Genomic DNA, 24,001 nt, shown 5'->3' with positions numbered 1-24,001 from the left:
TGTTATGTAGACATTTTTCCATTATTTCACTACTGCTGATGTTGCGAATGGAGAACGCAGAGGTTATTAATTCATACGTGAGGAATTTATCAGTTTCTCGTGCATGAGCAGTCACTCAGGCGCTGAATGTACGCTCGTATGATAACTTATTATACCTGAAATTTATGATGATCTTGACATGTAATGTGTAAATCGCGGATTTTTGGGCAGTAATAGGTAAAATGCAAAATAATTTTGTAAGTAGGAAATGTCCGCCACACGCTCTTCCATAATTCTAGGGTTTCTCATAGACCGCACCCCTACTATTTATGCAAACCTCATAGCATGGTCGTTGTGCAGGTGGACTATACTTGTTAGCCGCTTCAGTAAGTTCACACTCTGACCTATTACTGCCTTACAATCCGGGATCTAGAATGTGTACTAACCTGAATGGAGCGGTGAGGTGACGCCTGGAGGCGCAGACGACGTCACCATTACCCGTGACGCATGTTTCTGTTCTCTCAGCGCTTGCTTGGAGGCTGCAGCAATGGGACATCCGGACAGACTTCGGTGACTATTGCGATTGGTGCTTACATGGCCTCGACCATTGCAACCTCGAGTTGGACATTTGAGGATTGTTTCATGCATCGCCAGGACTGATGGGGAAGACATGACAACAGAATCATCTCGTCACAATGGCATTGAGTATAGACAGCCTTTCTCTCATTTAAAACCAAACAAACCAGATAACAAAAAAAAAAAGAAACGAAAACTGTATTATAAAAGAACAAAAGGAACGGGTAGAGAGTAGATATAAAAAAATAAATTAATGATAGAATCATTAAAAGTAAAAAATATTTAGTTGAATTAATTTGATTTGTGCTGTGCTTAAATGACGCATTGATAGAGTAAAATATGCAAATTAATTTTTTAGTGCTAGGAAAAACAGAGAATAAAAGTTTTACTGAATACCTGACCTTATTAAATGTGCAGAGATATTTTTAAAATCTTGTGAATGTTTTAGACTTTAAATGTTAAATATTATAGCGATTTTCACCCGAGGGTCCTTCAATATAAGGGTAAACTTTTACGGTTGTTGAACTTGGATAACAAACGTTAGGAGATGAGGCACCAATTACTGTTTTAACAGGAGGTCAAAGGTACTCTAATCTGGTATAAGACGTTATCAATATATTGAGCATTTGTACTTGCTTTATTTAGAGAATTGCGGCTGTGAGCTTGCATCCGGGAGATAGTAGGTTCGAATCCCACTATCGGCAGCTCTGAAGATGGTTTTCCGTGGTTTCCCATTTTCACACCAGGCAAATGCTGGGGCTGTGCCCTAATTAAGGCCACGGCCGCTTCCTTCCAACTCCCAGGCCTTTCCTATCCCATCGTCGCCATAAGATCTATCTGTGTCGGTGCGATGTAAAGCCCCTAGCAAAAAAGATTAGAGAATTTTAAAATACTAATCTATGCTATCTGAATGGGATTGCTGTTTCAGATTAAAACATCTTTTATCAACATTAATTATGGAGGCACTAGAAATTTATATCCTTTTAAAAAATCATTCTCTCTTGGTCCACTACAGATCTGCCTATCCATATGATTTATTATGGCCTGGATATCTCATTCTTTGAATTATATATCAATCTATCTCTATTAATCAGCTTTATATCAGGCTCGTAGTAAATGGGCGTCTTCGTTCTTGGACCACTTGTTGTGTTAACAGTCTGTTCAGATTTTTCCAAAAGCGCTGCTATACCTTCTCATGACCAAACAACATCTTCTCAATCCAAGAAATGATCGTTCATGAATTATTCATGTGGCTGTTTATTTTTTCTGAGAAACTGTAACTTGATTTACGAAGAACATAGTCGAACTTTATACCTCGAAATATTATGCCAGATTCCTTATATACGTAATTAGGAACAGTAATTACTCCAGTATTTCATATCTGGTTTATGTAGAAATATCTATAATGATGAGATATTTTTTCAGAGTGAACTGATTAAAATAAATGACTTGACTGTAAAGAATGAATGCCAGACAGTTGAGATCAAAACAATCACCACTGATATGCATTTAGGGCAGTCGCCCAAGGGGATCTAGCCTTTTCTTAAATAATTGTAAAGAATTTGGCAATTTATTGAACATTTAACTCGGTAAATTATTCCAACCCCTAACTCTCCTTTATATCAACTAATATTTGCCCCAATTTGTCCTATTGAATTCCAACTTTATCTTCATATTGTGATATTTCCTACTTTTAAAAACACTACTCTAACTTACTCGTCTACAAATATTATTCCTCGCCACCGCACCACTGACAACTCGGAACATACCACTTAGTCGAGCATCTCTTCTCCTTTCTCTAAAGTCTTCCTGGCCCAAACTCTCCGACATTTTTGTAACGCTACTCTTTTGTCGGAAATCATCCAGAACATACCAAACTGCTTTTCTTTGAAATTCTTCCAGTTCACGAATCCTGATGAGGGTCCCATACACTGGAACAAAACTCCAGTTGGTGTCTTAGCAGAGACTTCCATACCCTCTTCGCTACAACCTTACTACAACCCCTAAACACCCTCATACCCATGTGCAGAGATCTGTGCCATTTTAGATATTTCGTGATTGCTTATAGGCTACATTACTTGGGTAAAATGATGATGTTTGTATTCCATTATAGTAGTTAATATCGCCACGGGAACATGTTAGTTTAAAGAATTACATATTAAATGTTCGTGAGTTGGATAAGAATTAACTCTGAGGAAATTTGGAGAAGTTGTAGGACGGAAATTACACTTCGTCTACAAGTATTGATCAAGAATTCGCGATGAGGAATGAAATACAAATCCGTTATTATGAGTATTGTTTCTTATGTACATCAATAATTTCATTATGTTGCAACTATATAAGATAAAGTTCAGTACTCGAAAATTTTGGTGAAGGGGAGGGCCATTCGTCTGAGTTACGCTTGAAAATTCTATATCATTTTCTGGCTTCGGCAATTTTATGCCGTGGTTTCAGGTAGAGTTTAGTCTCGGGCTTTCTTTCACTCAGGACCGGTACAGCCTGGGGTCACAAGATTTACATCATTGGCTTCATAAAACGAATTGTACCTTTACGCGAAAAATTATTAAAAAATCTCATTTTGGTTTTCCACTACTTCCAATAGGGTAACCTTTCCGACATCCAAAATTTTAAAATACGTGCATGTTTCTGATAAAATAAAAATGGCTGTTTAAATATGGCAGCAACATTACGTTTATGAAAGCGACATTTTTGATTCGTTAGGTATATTTTTCGTAGGAACCGCAAAAGGGAGAGCCACCAAAGTCAGTACGCATCTTTAACTGCTTTAAAGTGATAAAGAGGACTTGCAAGATGTATGTGTCACTAAAATATAAGTACCACCTCGAAAATTCTGAGCGGAGAACATTTTCTTTTTTGTGAGTCAATTAATTTTTTTGATATACTTGTAAATATTTATCGTACAGTAGGTAATGCTGTTATCAACAGTGTTAAAATAGTATCTAACGTTATGGCAGAAATATGAATGTTTAAATGCGATTTGTTGCTATTGGAATCCCTGTTGATGAACTAAGAGAAATAGGCAGTTGATATTATACATGCATTTTTTCCTAGTTGATGTTAGAAGGTGAGCAGAAATTGGTAATTTTTGAACAAACAGTTTTCTTAGATATGAATGAACAATTTGGGCCTGAAAACAAAGCAGCTTTTACGTACAGGTAACCTTAATATACACTCTGTTGGCTGGAATACACATATAGTTCCTTCTTCTATCACGTTCTTGAGAGATTCCTAGAATTCGTCGTCGCACCTCAGAAAACGGTTTAGTATAGAACTTTGACGTAAGGTTCTGTCATCTTAGGTTCAATATTGTGTGAATTATATCACAGAATTCTCGTTCATAATATGTGCTGCGAGTCAATATTTTAGCGGCAACAATGGTTTTCGCGCAGCTGCACCTGTGACGTATTGCGAGATTGTCTACTCTCTTTTATGTATTGCGGGGCAGTAGATGCATTTCCTCCATGTACTGCGGGACAGTATTAAAATTCCTTTCTGTACTGTGGCGTATTGTACTGCTAATAAGCAGTAGAATTTCGTTCTTGTATTCTGGGAAAGTATTTTAAATTTCTTATCATGTTTTAGGAATAGAATTACAATTCTTTTATTTTGTTTTATGTAATACAGTCGTGCAGAATCTTATGACTCATAAGAAACAGCTAGTATAGCATCAGTGAAATTATGGGAGTATTCTAATGTAATCGTTAAAAATATATTTTAAATTACTATACAAATAGGTAGTTTTAAATGGAATGCATAGATTGCATGGGAAAACAAAGGTAAAAATGGTTATTTTTTCTTATTTACGAATTATACGCATCCCGATTTTAAAAAGAAGATCCTAATACATATGGTAATCAATATCAAAATTTGTAAACCTAATCAATGAAGTGTTTCTTTATGAAGCGAATGATATTGAGGTCAATTTTTTGTTTGAAATTGTCCCATTTAGGGATGTTTATAAAATAAATATAAGGTAGTGAATGGTTTCATTATTAAATTCAAATAACTTTCATAGGAATAACAAAGGTGTTTATACTCAATCAAAGTTCCGACAGATTCTGTGCATGCCCTAAGGGTCAGGTGATATGATAACTAGAGAAATATATTGGATGATACTTGAACAAAATCATGACAGAAAAAATTAAACACAGAATTCTAATTTGCTACAAATAAAAACGAAAAAATAAGATGAACAGAAGGAAAAGAGCTCTCTACCCGGCAAATAAAGGCAATAATGAATTCATACAATATTTACAGACTGCTAAGACCCTTCGACCATATAAGATAGAGACAATGAACAGAAGGCCAAATAAACTACACGATAGGGAGAATTTAACATCCCGGAATATAATTTTCAATATCTGAGTTCACTTCGGGCCATGTCTAATATGGTCGAAGGGGTGGGAAATCTCAAATGTTATTTCAATATACAAATAATAAATAAATTTACACTAAATAGAATTTCAAAAGACATAGTATCATAAATATAAGGATGTCATTTTGTCGAGTGCATAAGACGTCACTGAATAAACAAGAATGCTTGAAAAAATCTGTTTAAATATTACAGTTCAATTTCTTTAAATGTTTAAAATTCATTTTCAAGAAATAATCTAAAATATTCACTAGAATGATTATAAATGAAATAATATGAAAAACAAAATATCCCACAATATAATTCCAAAATTTGAGTTTTGCATTAAAATTATGCCTGGACTGTTTTCAAAGAATGATTTGAACAAAATATTTCTGAGAGATTAAATATATGTTACTAGTCAAAGACGAATAAAATGGGAAGTTTGAGTGAATGTCAAGGATTATATAGCTGATTTCGGGATTGCAAATGCTCGCGTATGTCAGTGAATTACCTATGCACAGACAGAATTTGAGATAGACTCTATTCCTTATTTAACAATCAGTGGGTTTTCTAGACTTACTCTTAAGATGAAGTGAAAGGGAATTCCTTGGCCTCCTGCGAGTGTATGTTATATGGTCGAAGAGCAAAATGATATCAAAATACAGGTATGCTATAAAAAGCTCCTAAAATACTTTTTATGTAGATGCAAGTGAGGCGGGAAAATGATAATTAGTTAGCAAATGTAGTAGGATGCAAGGATCCATAAAAGTGAATGCAGGAATTCACTTACTTTCTGGTGTCACTTTATCTTTCCTTGGGCAACCGGACAAGCTGGAAGTAAAGAAACACAACAGCTCTCTAAATGATTGGTACAGGTGGTTCAGCACAGGTATCTATTATTATTAGTCCTCGGAAATTTAGGCATTAATAGGTTAGAATGCAATCTAATTTGGTTATCAGGATGTGTCGACTAGCCCGTTCTTCCGTTATGTAGCGATAGTAACATACATTCTAGGGTTTCTGGTGGATCGCACCCTTAATGTTTATGCATAACTCACAGCGTAACTGTTGTGCAGGGTAGACTACAGGGTGTATGGTAACTATGCCCGCAAAAAACAATCAGGGTTACTTTTCGTGTTAAGAACGATGATTCAATCGGGTTGTCGGAGAAATTTTTTTTTCGAGAAAATATGGTAACCCTGTTAATTCCGAGCGTGCTATCCAAGTTGACGAACTCGCCGCATTTGATATGCCGGAGCACAATCTGCTGCCGTGCTTCAGGGAAGAGAAGGAGAGGCAGGGGAAGTGGTGTGCATGTTGGAGACGGAGATAATGCTCCGCACGTATGCAGAAGTTTCCTAGTTCGACTCGCACAGGACTATCCTTGTCTGTTACAGGCAATGTCCACAGTTCGTTTATTAAACAGTCGTAACTGCACACACACAGTATAAGAACACGCTGTAATTAAAACACACCTGTCACCTGATCGTTTCTCATCTCGTCTCTTGGTCGCAGTAACGTTCGAACATGCAACGCTCCCGCCCCACTATTGTGTATTCCTTCACTCACAACATTGCAGATGGAATGAAATACTGAATGGAGGAAACAATACGTGTCCGCCTCTGCGGTGTAGTGGTTAGTGTGATTAGCTGCCACCTTCGGAGGCCCCGGTTCGATTCCCGGCTCTACCACGAAATTGTAAAAGTGATACGAGGGCTGGAACGGGGTCCACTCAGCTTCAGGAAGTCAATTGAGTAGAGCCATCCTGGAAGTGGGTTTCCTGGTTTCCAACTTCTCCTCCAGGCAAATGCCGCGTCCTTCCCTCTTCCTTGTCTATCCCTTCCAATATTCCCATCCCCCAGCAAGGCCCCTGTTCAGCATAGCAGGTGAGTCCGCCTGGACGATGTACTAGTCATCCTCCCCAGTTGTATACCCCACTCAGAGTCTGAAGCTCTAGGACACTGCCCTTGAGGCGGTAGAGGTGGGATCCCTTGCTGAGTCCGAGGGAAAAACCGACCCTGGATGGTAAACATATTAAGAAGAAGAAGATAATAATAATGTAATTTTTTTACATCCCACTAACTACTTTTTAAGGTCTTCGGAGACGCCGAGGTGCCTGAATTTAGTCCCGCAGGAGTTCTTTTACGTGCCAGTAATTCTACCGACACGGGGCTGTCGTATTTGAGCACCTTCAAATACCACCGGCCTGAGCCAGGATCGATTCTGCCAAGTTGGTGTTATAAGGCCAGCGCCTTAACCGTCTGAGCCACTCAGCCCGGAAGAAGAAGAAGAAGAAGAAGAAGAAGAAGGAAACAATACGCCCAATGGTTTAGTAGTGTAGATATTCAATATGAACCCCTCCTACTTCGATGTACAGTTCACGATGGCGTAGTAGTGAGGTTTGGACTCTGTTCAGGATATGTGGTGAGTAGAGCATTACCTCTGTCTCCCACTTCCCACTTCCCACTTCCCCTCCCTTCCCTTCTCTGACGCAGAGCAACAGGCAGCGGCATGGCAAATACGGTGAGTTCGTCAATTTGAATAGAACGCTCGGAAGTAACAGGGTTACCACATTATCTCGAAAAAAATTTATCCGCCAATCCGATTGAATAATCGTTCTTAAGGGGGGAGACCTAGCTCAACACGGGGAAAATAGGCCAATATTCATTCGATTGTTATATATTCTACAAACGTTGTTGACAAATGCTGCACATACCCCAGGATTGGCAAGCTTAAGAGCAATTAGAAGCAACTTCAATAATGTCAACATTCTAATTATAACATTTAAAAATAAAATGTTCAAAATTTCCCGCCTTTTTAACAATATATCATGGTTTCCTTCATAACTCTCTTACTGATTCACGGATAATTGTGATTTTTTCAGAATTATCTCCCATAATTTCGTACTACAATCTGTACCTCATTCAGATAAATAGGATTTAAATTCGATTTTATATAACATTTTTATTTTAAAAGCTATAAATATTTTCTGGTGCTCGGAATGAAAAGGCCACAAAAAATCCAAATCACAGTCTATGTTAATGATTGAGGTTCATTTTGTAGCTGGAGTTTTGATACACAGTTTAAAAAAGGAAAAGTACAAAAATTCTTATAAACTTGGAATTTATAAGGGAAACAGTGATATACTGTTAAAAAGGCGAGAAATTTGGAATATTTTATTATAAAATACTAAAATTATTAAAATTCTGACATAATTGAAGTTGCTTCTGGTTGCCAGGAAGCATGTCAATACTGGGGTATGTGCATCAATTGTCAACAACAATTGTAGCATATTTAACAATCGAATGAATATTAACCTATTTTTTCCTTTGTTAAGCTGGGTCTACCCCCTTAAGGTAAGATGAAGAGCATCCCTGATTTTTTTGTCGGTACAGTTATGATAACACACTCTGTGTACTTGTTACCTGCTTCAGTAAGTTTGCATTCTAACGTATTCCTGCCTAAAATTAGGGTTGTAACTGAGGGCATTGTTGCAGAAACAAGACAAGTCCAAAATAACACTTCTTGAGAAAATTAAAATAAAAGAGCGTTAATCGCAAACTTACTGGAATCTTTGAAAATCAGTTGCACAGATTGATTTTTATATGTCTTGCGCACTATACTAGAAAAGGAAGCACAAATAAGTATGAATTTCCTACAAAATATATTATATTTGTAATTGGACTTAACCTTTTTTTTGCACCAATAATCTCAAATTTGTTTTATATCCGTAAGATTCAAGCGGGGTCAATCGTAATTGGTTCGATAGTGTTTGAACAACAAAATAAAAATTCATATCAGTATAATATAATTAAATAAACAATCACTCACTTCACAAGATATTTTCAAAATGGTAATCTAGTGTAAAAGGTGCATAAGAACAAACACATATTAAATCAGGTAATTAGTAGTCTAACTATGTAACTTTAACTTACTGTCTAACTCTCCTGAACTATTTTCACTTTCTTCACCGACATTTTCTTGAGAAATATGACACAGTTTGTAATATAAATTCATGTCTATTCATGCAATTTACTTTGTTGCCAGTTTCATGACATCAATATATTTAGCTTTATTCACAAGTAAAAGCCCAGTACACAGTAAGTTTAGTTTCTCTGGAATGGCAAGATCAGCAGTTGTTTTCTTTTTCAGACTTGCAAACTCATACATAATGGTTTCCTGTTGATTCTTACTGACCCTAAAAATGTATTTTTCGTCAGAACTGTACTGAAACACTCTGTACTGAGAAATTTTAAAAGTCTCATTCTGTCTTGTATTCATGTTTGCTTTAAACATGGGTTTTATAAGTCCATACAAGTCTGGTTCATGGATTAAATCATGCACATCATCATATATTATGCATTTTCTACCTCTTTTATGACCAAAAGTGGACTTATCTGGTTTTTGAAACAATTCCCTCAATTATTATTATTATTATTATTATTATTATTATTATTATTATTATTTTTTTTTTCATTTACTGTACATACTCTCTGCATGCTCCACTACATGAGTAGTACTACATGCACTTACAATACATTTCCTTACAAATGCACAAAAATAAATTACATTTGAATAATTAAATTTCTAGATGACTGTTAATCTTACCAATATCAATCAATATCAGTCTTCCTTTTTCCTGAGAGCTTGAAAGTCCAGAGCATTAACAAATTTGGAAAATTCCTTGAAATACTTTTTTAATAGCACAGATTTCTGCACTGGCCAATTATCACCTCTATTAACACTATTTATCAAGAATTGCCTAATATTTTTCACTTCACTGCACTCGAAAATTATATGATCTATTGTCTGAGGGCTGCTGTTACAGGAACACTCGGAGTTACGTATAATTTTAAGTCTGCATAAGTACGAAGCAATATTTCCATGTCCAGTCAGTATTGTAGTCATATTTGGTGTTAAGTTGATTTTGGATTTTAATCTGCCTGCAACTGTTGGAAAGAATTCCTTTGTAAGTGTGCCTTTTGAAGTTTGTTCCCATTTTTGCTGCCATTCATGAATTGATTCTTCTCTTAGATTTTTCTTTAATGTAGAGATGGGTATTCTATCGAAACAGATTTCACTTAATTTTGCAGCCTCCTTTGCAATTTTATCAGCCAGTTCATTGCCTTCAACTCCTATATGTGCCTTAACCCATTCAAATTTTATTCTCCAATTATTTCTTTTTAGAATAGCTGTAGTCTTTCTTATATTCTCAATCAGTTGGTTATGATTTCTGAAGTCCGCAATGGAGTCAATTGCTATCTTACTATCTGTGTAAATAATTGCTTTCTTATCTTCATCATCCTCTGTCCTAGTAGTTACTAAGAATTCCAGAGATTTTAATATGGCTAATTGCTCCGCCTGATTATTCGAACAGTTGTCTTGCAATTTAAATTTCAATTGATCTATTAATTCATGAGATCTGTATATAGCTATGCCAGCTCCCACTCCTTCACTTTTGCTTCCATCTGTGTAAATTTACATGGGATATATTCATTTAATGCTATTCTTGGATCTTCGGTACCAGGAAACTTGGCTGGGTGGAGCCATCTCATAGGTTTTTCTGGGTGATCAATGACATAATTCATAGTTGTTTTGCCTGATTTGATATTGTATAGAGTAACAACCTCTCTAGCCTTGATATCTATTGGAGTAATTCCTGTGATGATGCACAGTGCCTCATGAGATACAGTACGGTACGATCTTGCTATTCTCGATAGAATAAGTCTTTGCACTCTCACGTATTTAATCAGATTGCATTTCTTTTCCAGCGATTCTATCCAGATCGGTGCAGCATATATCAGCATTGGTAATATTGCTCCTTTATATATTATTTCCAAAGCCTGGTGTTTTAGACCCCATCTTATTCTTGCCGATTTTGATAATGCGTTTATTAATTTAATACATTTTTCACTGACTTTATTGATATGGTCATTGAACTTGAAGCGAGAGTCTATAGTTATTCCTAGATATTCCATCTTGTCTACTTGTTCAAGACGTTTCCAATTCATAAAGATGTCAATTGTCTTCTTTGCTTTTCTTCTTCTTGAAATTAACATAACTTTTGACTTACTATCATTGAAACGGGTTTTGTTGTCTGCTGACCACTTAGTAACTTTCCGTAATTCCATATTCACAATATTTTCTGCTTCAATTTCAGTTTCAGCCCTGACTGCAATTATAAGGTCATCAGCAAATGCTATAGCTTTGGTGTTTTTCCCGTATTCCAAACTAAGCAGTGCATTATACTGTACATTCCAGTACCCCGGTCCACAGCATGAACCTTGAGGACATCCTTTATTAACTACTGTTTCGACTTGGATACTATTGGAATTCATGAATGCTGTTCTATCCTTAAAGTAGCTCTTAGTAAGGTAGTACAAATTTCTCGGGCATTTAAAATCTTTTAGGGCCTTTAGGACACATGGCTACCACGCAGAATCAAAAGCTCCTTTTACATCAAGACTAACAATGATGGTTATTTGACCATTTTTGAACGCTTCAGTTATAAATTCCTTAAGTGCCATAGCTGCATCGGTAGTACACTTTTGAGCAGTGAAGCCATATTGATTTTCGCTCAGTAGTTTACTGGTATGAAGGTAGTGATTAATTCTATTTATTAGAAGTTTCTCTAGTACTTTTCCCGCCACATTTAGCAGGCTTATTGGTCGGAATTTGGATGGATCCTGAAGCTTCTCTTTCCCTGGTTTTGTGATTGGTATGATTCTCGCATTTTTCCATCGCTTCGGGAAACAAGCATTCTTCAAGCAACCATTATATAAAGATGTCATAGTTTTAGGGATACTTTCATACGTCCACCATAATATTTTGCTCGTGATTCCATCTTCACCGGGTGTCTTTTTAAGACCTATATCTTTGATTGCAGATTTTATTTCTTCTTCTGTAAATTCCCAGTCATCCGGAGTGTCTATTGGTTCCTCTACTTCCTTCCTTATTTGCTTTTGCTGAACAGTATCTTCCATTTCGTCATCTTTCTGAACAAGATGGTTTAATATGCACTGCATCGTTTCCTTTAAATCTCTTGTGTAGCGACCTTCATTGTTCATAAGAGTTGATACAATCTGAGTGTTCTTTATTTTACCTGATGCTGATTTATAGACTATGTCCCAGGGATTTGAAGATATATTACTACAGTATTCTTTCCAAGAGAGTATCTTTGCATTTCTTAATTTTGCTTGGTATTTAGCTTTTTCAGCAAAGTATTCAGTTTTGCGCTGATCTCGGAGGACATTGTTATTTAACGTTCTCTGGAATTTTCTTCTAAATGCATTTACTTTCTTCCGCATTATCGTAAGTTCTTCATTCCACCAAGGCACTGTTCTGTGTTTTGGGCTAACAGTTTTTTCAGATGGTCTACTAACTTTGAAAGCCTGCATACAAGCTTTTATTTGGGCAGTGGTAAATTTATTTACTATGCCCTCCATATCTTCAGAATTATTTATGTGCACTGATAGTCCATTGTCAATGAAAAAAGAAGGGAACTCTATTTTGCAAAAAGCATATGAGGGATATAGTATAAAATTACACGCAATTTGCAACAGATTGAACATTATGATGGAAGCTTGTTAAAGATGCAGTGAATGAAAGTAAAAGAAAAATATTATAACAACATTGTCTTTTAAATATATGAAATAGAGGTTTGTTGAATTTAGTATCACAGAAGTTAAGGTGACATATAGGGTATATCTTGGTCTTTCGAAAACAGGACAATAAAAAATTAAACGCTGCACTGTTTGAGAGGATCCACGATAAGTAATCATCTGAGACATTGATGTTAAATCGCTCGAAATAAGATTTAAATTTGTCATGGCCAGATAAAAATTGTGTAAGCACAAAATTAGGCATGAGCATGTTGCACTGGAATCTATGCTGGATCTCAGGAAAGAACAGTTCTCTCGTTGCGGATCCTTTCATGCTATAGTCAATCTTAAGAACATGCAAGAGAGAGCAAGGTTTATCTTATTTATTTCCGAGCTACTGTACAGTTGCTAAATACATTAACAAGAACACAAATAATAATAATAATAATAATGTGCACATGATACTGTATAAGTTCATTGCAAGTACATATTGATCAGAAAGAATGAAACCTACAGGCATATTTGTTGTGGGTATCGTTTGTACATTTTGATAAACGTTAAGACTGAGTGTGATAAACTACTAAATGTGAGACACATATAATACCATATGCTCATTCTTTTTTTTTTGAGCGACTGTACATGTGCAGGGTGGCATGAAAGTAGTTCTGTCCAAAAATTCTTTCTCTGAACAGAAACAAAAATCAATTTGTGTCCATGTAAGTCCGGCACTGGGGATTGATAGTCTCAATTTAAGAAGCCTGTTACATGATCTGACAAGGAAAGGCCAGATCCTGCTCCAACCGATTTCAACGAGCTTAAATGTACCTGTTGAGGGACATTCAACACTCACGATCCGCTTCGAACAAAGTGGAGGGGATAGAACACTAAAAGACGAACAAATTTTACTTAAAATATCAGGTCCGCAACCTAATAATTTCCGAAAAATTGATGAATCGCCGATTCCAGTGCAACGCAAATATACTTGGCGAGTTACAGCACAGTAAACCGGAGCGGTGACCAATTGGTCACCGTAATTTTTTTCTTTTTTTGCTAGTTGCTTTACGTCGCACCGAAACAGATAGGTCTTATGGCGACGACGGGATAGGAAAGGCCTAGGAGTTGGAAGGAAGCGGCCGTGGCCTTAATTAAGGTACAGCCCCAGCATTTGCCTGATGTGAAAATGGGAAACCACGGAAAACCATTTTCAGGGCTGCCGACAGTGGGATTTGAACCCACTATCTCCCGAATGCAAGTGGGTCACCGTAATTGTCTGTGAACCTCGAAGACGTGAGTTCGAGTCTCGTCCAAACTATATTTCTTGTACAAAAGAAATTAATGTTTGAGGGCAATTGAAGAAAACTATAACACAAGTTGCAGTAAAGTTTATTTTCTATCTGAAATTAATGTTCTCACAGTTACTGCTGGATATATATTCTTCTCCTCCTTTTTCTTAATCTGTTTACCCTCCAGGGTTCGTCTTTCCCTCGGACTCCGCGAGAGAATCCGCCTCTACCTCAAGGGCAGTGTCTTGGAGCGTGAGACTCTGGATCGGGGGATACAACTGGGGAGGATGACCAGTACCTCGCCCAGGTGGCCTCACCTGCTATGCTTAACAGGGGCCTTGGTGGGGGATGGGAAGATTGGAAGGGATAGACAAGGAAGAGGTAAGACAGCGGCCGTGGCCTTAAGTTAGGTACCATCCCAGCATTTGCCTGGAGGAGAAGTGGGAAACCACAGAAAACTACTTCCAGGATGGCTGAGGTGGGAATCGAACCCACCTCTACTCAGTTGACCTCCCGAGGCTAAATGGACCCCGTTCCAGTCCTCGTACCACTTTTCAAATTTCGTGACAGAGCCGGGAATCGAACCCTGGCCTCCGGAGGTGGCAGCTAATCACGCTAACCACTACACCACAGGGGCGGACATGCTGGATGTATATTAATATATATTAATTTGAGGTAGGAAATAAAGCTCAATATTGTTTGCCCAATATTTTTATTCGCATTTTTATCTTCACGTTCCCTCAAGAAACAATTTATTTTGTACAAAAAATATAGCTCCCATGAGAATCGAATTCAACTCGTCGAGGTTCGTAGAGAAGTACGGTAACCACTCGGCCACCGATCCGATCGACTGTGATGTCACTCTCCAAGTATATTTGCGTTGCATTGGAATCGGGGATTCATTAACTTTACGGAAATTATTAGGTCTTGATATGACATTTTTAGTCATGACATTAGTCCTCAATTTTTTCGAAAACGAAGGCGTATTGACCTAAACCCTGTTGAGTGCACCGTTCACCGCCGAAGGTACATTGAAGCTCGTTGAAATCCGTTGGACGCAGGGTTTTGCCTCTCCTTGTGAGGCACGGAGTATGTAGGCCAAAGCTTTTGTAAGCGCTAGAACAGTATGTTCATGACCGTTGTTTGAAGACGTGCGAATTTGTCATTCAGTCTGTTGAAACGTAGTGAGACGTTTTAATAGGTTATTATTTATCATTAAAAAAATAATATCTAACACTATAGTCCTTAATTCAATTCCGCACATTTACTTCATCAAATTCATTAAAAATCATTTATTCCTTTACACGCAAAAGACAGTATATGATGATCAAATAACATTTCCCTCTCCTCTACATCGGAAAGTATGGCTTCCCTTTTAACAGGTGTGCGAACGGTTTCTCACTAGATATGAAAATGATCTTGACGTTTGGAAAGTAATTGTGACACAGTGAATTCCCATTTAAGCTGGAAAACACGACACTCATCATTTTCTAAAAGGCTGACGCTACAACCATCGTTCCCTGTTACAAGCTAGGACTTCCAACTCCTCATACGAACTGACTTAATTGATTTTCAAAGTTGCTTCGTGTATGATAGTCTTGGCCGACTTGCCTAGAACTTTCCCTTACATTTGACTAAATATGAAATTATTATTCGCCCTATTAATTAGGCATTCCTCTTCCCTATTTCACTGATCAGATGTTCTTTCTCGGTTATCTCTTTCAGTAATTCCTTATTTCTTTCCTTTTATTACGTGTTCTGGCCATTTTTTGGTTAAAATGTATAATATATGGAGTAACAAATAAAATGCTCTTATACGTTTATATATGTCCGTTTCTTACCTGCGGTGGTGAGAATACAGTCCTGTCACGTGCCCTTGACCATTGCAACCTGGCGTTGGGCATTTACTGCCCTCTGAAAGAAAACAATGCCGATAATTTTGATCATCTGATTTAGAATCAATCTATTCATACAATAAATCAGTCTTTACACCTTGAACTTGAGTTTTAATTCAGAGATACTAGTTGGGGCTAATGACATACATGTTAGGCCTCTTTAGACAACAACAATAATCATCATCATCAAACTAGTAGGTTATAGTGGTTAAGGAATTAATTTTAAGTAAATTTTATTCCACTCTCCCCATAACTTGAGACTGTCTAAATTGAAACGGAGAATTAAATAAAATAGCCGTTAGAACTAAATATATCACGCTTAAAACATAATTATTTACTGATACCGGAATGTTAGTGAAATTCCAATATATTCTTTTAAACTCCATTCCTATACTGGAGCGTTCATAAATTTCACATGAACTTTTCACCTTTGCTGTTCGTAGTTTACATGAATCATCTGCTGAAAGGTATAAAATGGCAGGGAGGGATTCAGTTAGGGGGAAATGTAGTAAGCAGTTTGGCCTATGCTGACGACTTGGTCTTAATGGCAGACTGTGCCGAAAGCCTGCAGTCTACTATCTTGGAACTCGAAAATAGGTGCAATGAGTATGGTATGAAAATTAGCCTCTCGAAGACTAAATTGATGTCAGTAGGTAAGAAATTCAACAGAACTGAATGTCAGATTGGCGATACAAAGCTAGAACAGGTCGATAATTTCAAGTATTTAGATTGTGTGTTCTCCCAGGATGGTAATATAGTAAGTGAGATTAAATCAAGGTGTAGTAAAGCTAATGCAGTGAGCTCGCAGTTGCGATCAGCAGTATTCTGTAAGAAGGAAGTCAGCTCCCAGACGAAACTATCTTTACATCGGTCTGTTTTCAGACCAACTTTGCTTTACGGGAGCGAAATCTGGGTGGACTCAGGATATCTTATTCATAAGTTAGAAGTAACAGACATGAACGTAGCAAGAATGATTGCTGGTACAAACAGGTGGGAACAATGGCAGGAGGGTATTAGGAATGAGTAGAAAAAGGCTAATTTAGGAATGAACTCGATGGATGAAGCTGTACGGATAAACCGGCTTCGGTGGTGGGGTCACGTGAGGCGAATGGAGGAGGATAGGTTACCTAGGAGAATAATGGACTCTGCTGTGGAGGGTAAGAGAAGTACAGGTAGACCAAGACGACGTTGGTTAGACTCGGTTTCTAACGATTTAAATATAAGAGGTATAGAACTAAATGAGACCACAACACTAGTTGTAAATCGGGGATTGTGGTGACGTTTGGTGGGTTCACAGAGGCTTGCAGACTGAACGCTGAAATGCAGAACAGTCTATAATGTATGTATGTAAAATGTACTAAGGATACTTTGAGACCCTTTTTACTGAGGGAAATCTTCTACCACGTACGTTAGAATCATATTGAAAGATTTTGTTTTTCATTCATATCTTAAGTTTCTTTTCTAATGAATTATGTTATAGAGTAATATGTAACTTATGCCTGTCGAAATCACAAGTTAAATGTGAACATTGCACTATAACATACCTGTAAACGTACACATTATTAAACAAGGACTATAAATACGCACTATTAGTTATATGTTTATTTACAGGTATGTTGTAGTATTTAACCTGTATGTTCGAAAGACTGTAAAGCTTTTGAGTTACCTTTAACTGAGTCAAACAGCAAGGTGTGGTTCCCTTCTCAACAACAACAACAACAACAACAACAACAACAACAACAACAACAACAACAACAACAACAACAACAACAACAACAACAACAACAACAACAACAACAACAACAACAACAACAACAACAACAACAACAACAACAACGTTATAGAGTAGGTGTTAATTTACCATCGTTAACGTTCTTGAGTTGTTTCTTAGCGCAACATTTCGCATTGAATGGTATTTAGATAGGAGACATTTGATTCAGTAGATTTACAGTTACACCGAAGAGCCTCCTCCCACGATAAAAATTCGGACTATTCAGCATCTCTTTCGAAGTAAAACAATTTAAGGGACATTGAAGGGATATCATACACCCTTTTAAACTACGTTCTGTATTGAGGAGGTTTAAGACAGAGAAAGCTAAGTTTAGCACTGTGCCATTTTGAATTATGAGGTTTATATCCTCTGCGGATAAATTATCCAGAATGTCCTTGAAAATGAGTCCAAAGTCCATGGTAATTCAAAGGTTCTATATCAAATATACCTTGAATTTTTCTCTACGATTTTTTTCTAACGTTTGCAATGTTCGAATTTTTAAAACTCAAGAAGAATATACACAAATATAATACTCGTACATCGAAATATTAATGTTGGGCACTTAAACGCAAGGAGAGCTTCGTTTCAGATCAAAAGCAATAAATCAGACTACTTGTATACTCAAACTAACTTTTGACCAGGTCATAGTTCACGGAATAAGAGGCAAAGAGGTAATAATTGACACACATGATTGGCATATAATGGGGTTTTATTGACACCAAAATAAAACACATTAAATGACCAACAGATGGCGCTGGACAACAACACGTTAGGTGCAAATGGCCACACATGCTTGACAAGGCATGGGGTTGTATTGGCAGCAACGAAGAGTGGACAAATAGGCCAACAGATGGCGCTGGACAGCAACACGTCAGTGTACGGTATAAAAGGAGTTGTTGTGAGAGAGGGCGTCAGATGCGCCTGCAAACGCGGTATATTGACTCTACCAGAAAAGGCACTGTTAGTGTAGCTTTATTTACTTTATTTTGGTGTCAATAAAAGCCCATGCAATGCCAATCATGCGTATCAATTATTACCTCTTTACCTCCAATACTCCGTGAAGTACTGCCTCTTCAAATGCTTGCAGAATTTTGGGTCACCTGTACTTACCTCATAGGCCTATAGGATTATGGGTGGTTTTCGTTACTAAATTTAAAACTTCCTTTGTCTTTTTTGAATATACAGTTACATTCTTGTAGCACACCCCATCAGTGTTTATTAAAGTGTAAGCTTTTATGCCAATCTAATTTATCTTATTAACAAAGTAAATATAATATTTTTGGCTTTTCTGATGGTCATCAACGCGATTTTCCAAATTAATTTCCAGACTGGGTGTTGACATTTACTCCGGTCAGCCCATGTCGTCGCTGCTATGTCAAAATCGCGAATGTGACAATGCTCATCCTGTCCATTATTTCCCTTAAGATTGTTCACGCCTCCCAGCCACATATTAAAATGCAATCCATCGGAACGATTTCCGCTGAGTTCGTTTTCCTATTCGGGCGTGTAAAGGAAAATGAACCGTACTGGACCGTACTGTAGGAATATATGTTTGCATGACATACAGAGGTGTGAATATTATTAGATTCACCAGTAATATTTGAATATTTCCATTGCCGCGTTATCTCTTACTTGGCTGACCATAAAAAGGTTTATTGTGTTCCAGTGGAGCTCCTTTTGCGTGTTAGTTGCTGTCTGTTTAAAGAAAATTTATAGAACACAAATTAACATTTTTAAAAATTACATCAATGGCAGTATTATATTCAATGGTGTTGTGGTGCCACCTCACCTGTTTGAAGTCAGCGCGCTACACGGCGAGATTTCAGAAACATGACGTATTTCCCAGTCAGCACGCTGACGAGACAGTGACGTCAGCCTACCTGCAGTATATAAAGGTGAGCAGGCGGAAGAGACAGGTTTTACATGTAGGCTCTTTTCTGCCTATATGGTTTTCCCTGACCCTTAATACCCTGCCTTAACACCACTTTACCAACACAAACCTTGCCTGGTAACGCGTCTAACTCGGAAACCGGCAGATACTCCTTGCATCACTTCCCACTCTTCCCTGCTATCCCTTTTCTTCTTAGAAATTAATAGCATGTTGGAGGCAATGTAGACTAAGCTGATTGCCACGCGGGGGGAGCGAACATCGGGGGCCCCGCCGAAAAAAAAGAGACAGACAGGCAGTTAACAGTTGTCCAACGACTAGCCTACACCATAAGTCGGGTACGGAGGGTATGCCTCTTGAAAATGTGCACTGAACTGGGTGGACTAACGTTAGCTGGGAGATTTCACCTCAGGATAAGCTCTCTAGCCTCATCCTATCTGCCCTGTGTGGCTCTATAACTTGATAACATTTTCTTTACCGACATCAGTCATATTAGGATTGTAAACTAACATAGCCTTCTGCTAGAACTCTTGTCATGGTCAGCTTAGGCAGTCAATTTAGGGATATTGATTTGCATTGTGTTCTGGCAACGAGAGCCTTACTGTACATATTAGGTTACATTTTTATATATGTATCATTTTTACATGACATCCTCAAGTTTATTCAGATTACGGATTTAATGTACCCAGTACATTCAGCAAAAGAAACACGTTAGAGCAATTTTTATTTTGTACAGAGTGAATAGCTTCAACAATAAACAATTTATTTTTGTTGTACAAATCTGCTCTTTTGTATACAACAAACAGAGTCCTCTATCAATACTAAATTCCAATGTTGAGGATTTTTGATTTCTCTTTTGAGTGTAATTAGATAAAATGCCATTACATGAAGTGATTCTGTGAAATTTTGCTTACTTGAGCGCTGGTATAATTCAACGTCTTCGAAACTGATGTATAATTAGCAATAAATCAAACAGAGATATTTAAGCTCAATGTAATATTTCAACAATTAGGAATAATACAGTATTTCAAAAAGTTTGGTAAGTAGAATGAATATTTAACAGAATGATAGGGAGTTCAATGGAACAAATTAGAAAGATAAGTGTTGGCAAAACCCAGAAGTAAGGCAATTTAAATTGGGTCTTCTCTTTTTAGTCTAATAATTTTTCACACCGCTGTATTTACCCAATTCTATAGTATGATGTATTTAAGGCTCATTTTCCTTTAAACACATGAATAGGAAGATAAAATCAACGAAAACTTTTTTGAAGGACTGCATGCCGATATCTGGCTGGGAGGCGTTATCAGTCTTAATGGGGAGACCTACACCTTTCAACTTTAAACATGGGGTGTAGGAAACCTTTCCCCGCAGCAAGGGAAATTAATATTAAAAGGAAACTTAGTATGTCAAACATATTATTCCTTAGTAATAATCCTACATATTTAGAAATGATATAAACCTATGCTTTATACATAACTAATTATTCAAAATGGCGGCGTATAATGGCCCCTATTTTGCTGTGTAATGTACTAGAATCAGTTAAGTCCATCAAGTATAAATAGTTTTTCATGAAGTTATTTTCGAGTAGTCAATTTTTTCATTAACTTTCATATAAATTTTTTAAAAACAAACTTAACAGGTCTAGTATATTTTCTTCTTCTCTATGAAATATACAAGCATGCAAATTTTCATTTTAATGTCTTAAAAATTTCAGAGTTATAATGGAAACAGTTCTTAATAACAAAAGAGTTACAGCAAACGAGCAACAAACTTACTGATAAAAGGCTTGCTTGGATGACAGGCCTTCACGTTTTTTGGTCATAACTCCGAAAGTATTGGAGATATTAACAACTATTTTGCACTGTTATAAAGAGAAGAGTTCAATTTAAAATGAAAAAAATTGGAGTTTTGGCCGGTCAAAGGTGTTGCTCTCACCCCTTAAGGGAAATAATCGATCGAAAGACCATTATCAAATTCGCAGTTTTGGCAGAGTAGCGACGAGCGAATGACGTGTTCTTTCTCTTTCAGGTGAAGTCCTTTCATATAAAATAAGATCCCCTCCTAGAGATCTTCTGACGATAGTCATTTAAATTTTGAAGCATTTGGTTGCGCTGGTGTTTTGTTGCATATTCCTTGACGAGACTGTAACACGTAGTTAACGCCAGTCTATAGACCCTACCTGCATATTACATACAGTGCCGTTATAAGCGCTGCGCATGCATTTGAATGGAAATTAACTATTCAATAGTTGATGCTAGACGTGTCCGGGAGAAGATGAGGCGCTGTCGACTCCACTCACGATCTAGCCGTTAGTAAGCGTCTTTTGTTCCCCCCGCGCGCTGCTCTAATCTCTTCTCCCCCTTCCTCCTCTCCTTGTCACACAGTAGAGTGGAGACATAAAGGACAACATGACGGCGGAAAGTTGGCCACTCAAAGCGATCAGCAGGCATTCTCAAAATATTAGGTAAAATTTACTCTCATTTATTTATTTATAAATTTATTTATTCTTCTTTCTTTCTTAATCTGTTTACCCCCCAGAGTTGGTTTTCCCTTCGGACTCAACGAGGGATCTCACCTATACCGCCTGGAGCGTGAGACTTTGGTCCGGGGATACAACTGGGGAGGAGAACAATAACCTCGCCCAGGCAGCCCCACATGCTATGCTGCACAGGAACCTTGCGGGGTGGGGGGTGGGAGGATTGAAAGGGATATACAAGGAGGAGGGAAGGAAGCGACCGTGTCCTTAAGTTAGGTACCATCCCGGCGTTTGACTGGAGGAGAAGTGGGAAACCACGGAAAACCACTTCTGGGATGGCTGAGGTGGGAATCGAACCCACCTCTACTTTGACCTCCCAAGGCTGAGTGGACCCCGTTCCAGCCCTCTTACCACTTTTCAAATTTCGTGGGATCCGAACCCGGGTCTCCGGAGATGGCAGCTAATCATGTTAACCATACACCACAGAGTTGGCTATTTATTTATTTATTTATTTATTTATTTATTTATTTATTTAGTCTGTTTAACCTCCATTCCAACTCCTTCGCTGAATGGTCATCGTTGAGGCCTTCGCTTCAGAGGGTCCGGGGTTTGACTCCCGGCTGAGTAGTGGACTTTAATCGCTCTGATTAATTCTTCTCGCTCGGGGAATGGGTGTTTGTGTTTGTCCTAATACTCTGCTCTTCATATTCAGACAACACAACACACCACCCCCAGAAACACGCAATAGTCAATACATACCTCCACACAGGATTGGCGTCAGGAAGGGCATCCCGTCGTACAACAGGGATTAATCCACAAGTGTGACAGAGTTCGCACCCGCGACCCCAAAGGTGTGGGGAAAAACTGTAATAGAAGTATTTAAAATAGTCCAGACAACTAACTCCCGAAATATTTACTCTTCCACTGCGCCGAATAGCTCAGACGGTTGAGGCGCTGGACTCTCACCCCAACTTGGCAGCTTCTATCCTCGCTAAGTCCGGTGGTATTAGAAGGTGCTCCAATACGCCAGCCTCTTGTAGATTCACTGGCACGTAAAGGAACTCCTGCAGGAATAAATTCCGACACCTCGGCGTCTCCGAAAACCGTGAAAGTAGTTGGTGAGATGTAAAGCCAATAACATTCTCCTTTCTTTCTTTCTTTCTTTCTTTCTTTCTTTCTTTCTTTCTTTCTTCGTTATGCCCCATTTACAGAGCTCGTGTGAACTTGTTAGCTTGGTCTAACGGCTTCCCCCTTCTTATTCTCCTCCCAAAATCTCTTAATGAATTCGCTGTGGTGTTTTCTCCAGTGCTCTTTTTCGCTTTTCCCACTAATGTGTGATTTGCAACCAGAATTCCAAAGACTTTACAATTTTTTTGGTGCGGTATGTAGCGTTTATGTCTAGAAAATCCTGCTTTTTCCTTCCAACCAGTTGATCTTGACCTTCCTTGCATTGATTATAGTCGATATCTTTTTAGCCAATCTCTTATTACCCTTTCTACAGATGTGACCATAGAATTTCAAAAGCGTCTCCTACTCTATACACTTTCTGAAGTTTGGTGGTTCTTTCTAAATTGGCTTAACTGTCTAGTCCAGATTATTATTGTTGTTTATTTCGCATTGAGCCTCTATGGACTGGGTGTTAACAAACAATCTCATTTTCATTGTCTGCGTCTTTTTCGTCTGCGGGCTTTGACGTCCTGCCAGTATATCCTGAGTCCATCGATAAGCGCTTTCCTCCGCTCTTCTGGTAAATGACCTCTCCGTGTTATTATTCACTCTTTCTCCTGTATATTACAGTGATTATTCCCTTATGATATCTGGCTTAAGACTTTAACGCGCACGGTAACGGAATGAGTGCAGCTGATCAGCTAGCGAGAGGCACAGCCGTGTTACAGTGTGGTATCGAAGTGAAGAGCGGAGAAAAGTTGGTCGAGTCCGATGAGACGCACGGCCCGCAAATTGGATTACGATACGTGACGTCATTAGGACTCACTCACTGTTCTTTTCCTTTTGTTTCCGTGGCGGGGTTTTATGAGGACGTGAGTTCCACGTTTAATCGGCAGATTTATGTGACCTAGGGGAGTCCTGTGGGTAGGGAGAAGGACGCACTAGGAGCAGCAAGGATTCAATTCGGCTATCAACCTCTCAGCACAACCA

General features: G+C 38.0%; 1 protein-coding gene across 1 annotated transcript in view; it reads right to left on the bottom strand.

Moving 5' to 3' along the window:
• LOC136884740 (mucin-19) overlaps nucleotides 1-24,001 on the bottom strand; it is a 415,881-nt gene that overhangs the window by 330,401 nt on the left and 61,479 nt on the right. Inside the window, exons 3-5 of the mRNA XM_067157030.2 lie at nucleotides 15,656-15,728; nucleotides 5,721-5,761; nucleotides 426-635 (exon numbers count right to left, since the gene is read on the bottom strand). Of these exons, the coding sequence (XP_067013131.2) occupies nucleotides 426-635; nucleotides 5,721-5,761; nucleotides 15,656-15,728 (324 nt within the window). The remainder of the gene's footprint in view (nucleotides 1-425; nucleotides 636-5,720; nucleotides 5,762-15,655; nucleotides 15,729-24,001) is intronic.

The sequence above is a fragment of the Anabrus simplex genome, chromosome 13, assembly GCF_040414725.1.
Source record: "Anabrus simplex isolate iqAnaSimp1 chromosome 13, ASM4041472v1, whole genome shotgun sequence".
In the NCBI taxonomy this organism is placed as follows: Eukaryota; Metazoa; Arthropoda; class Insecta; order Orthoptera; family Tettigoniidae; genus Anabrus; species Anabrus simplex.
This window is presented reverse-complemented; position numbering and strand designations above follow the sequence as displayed.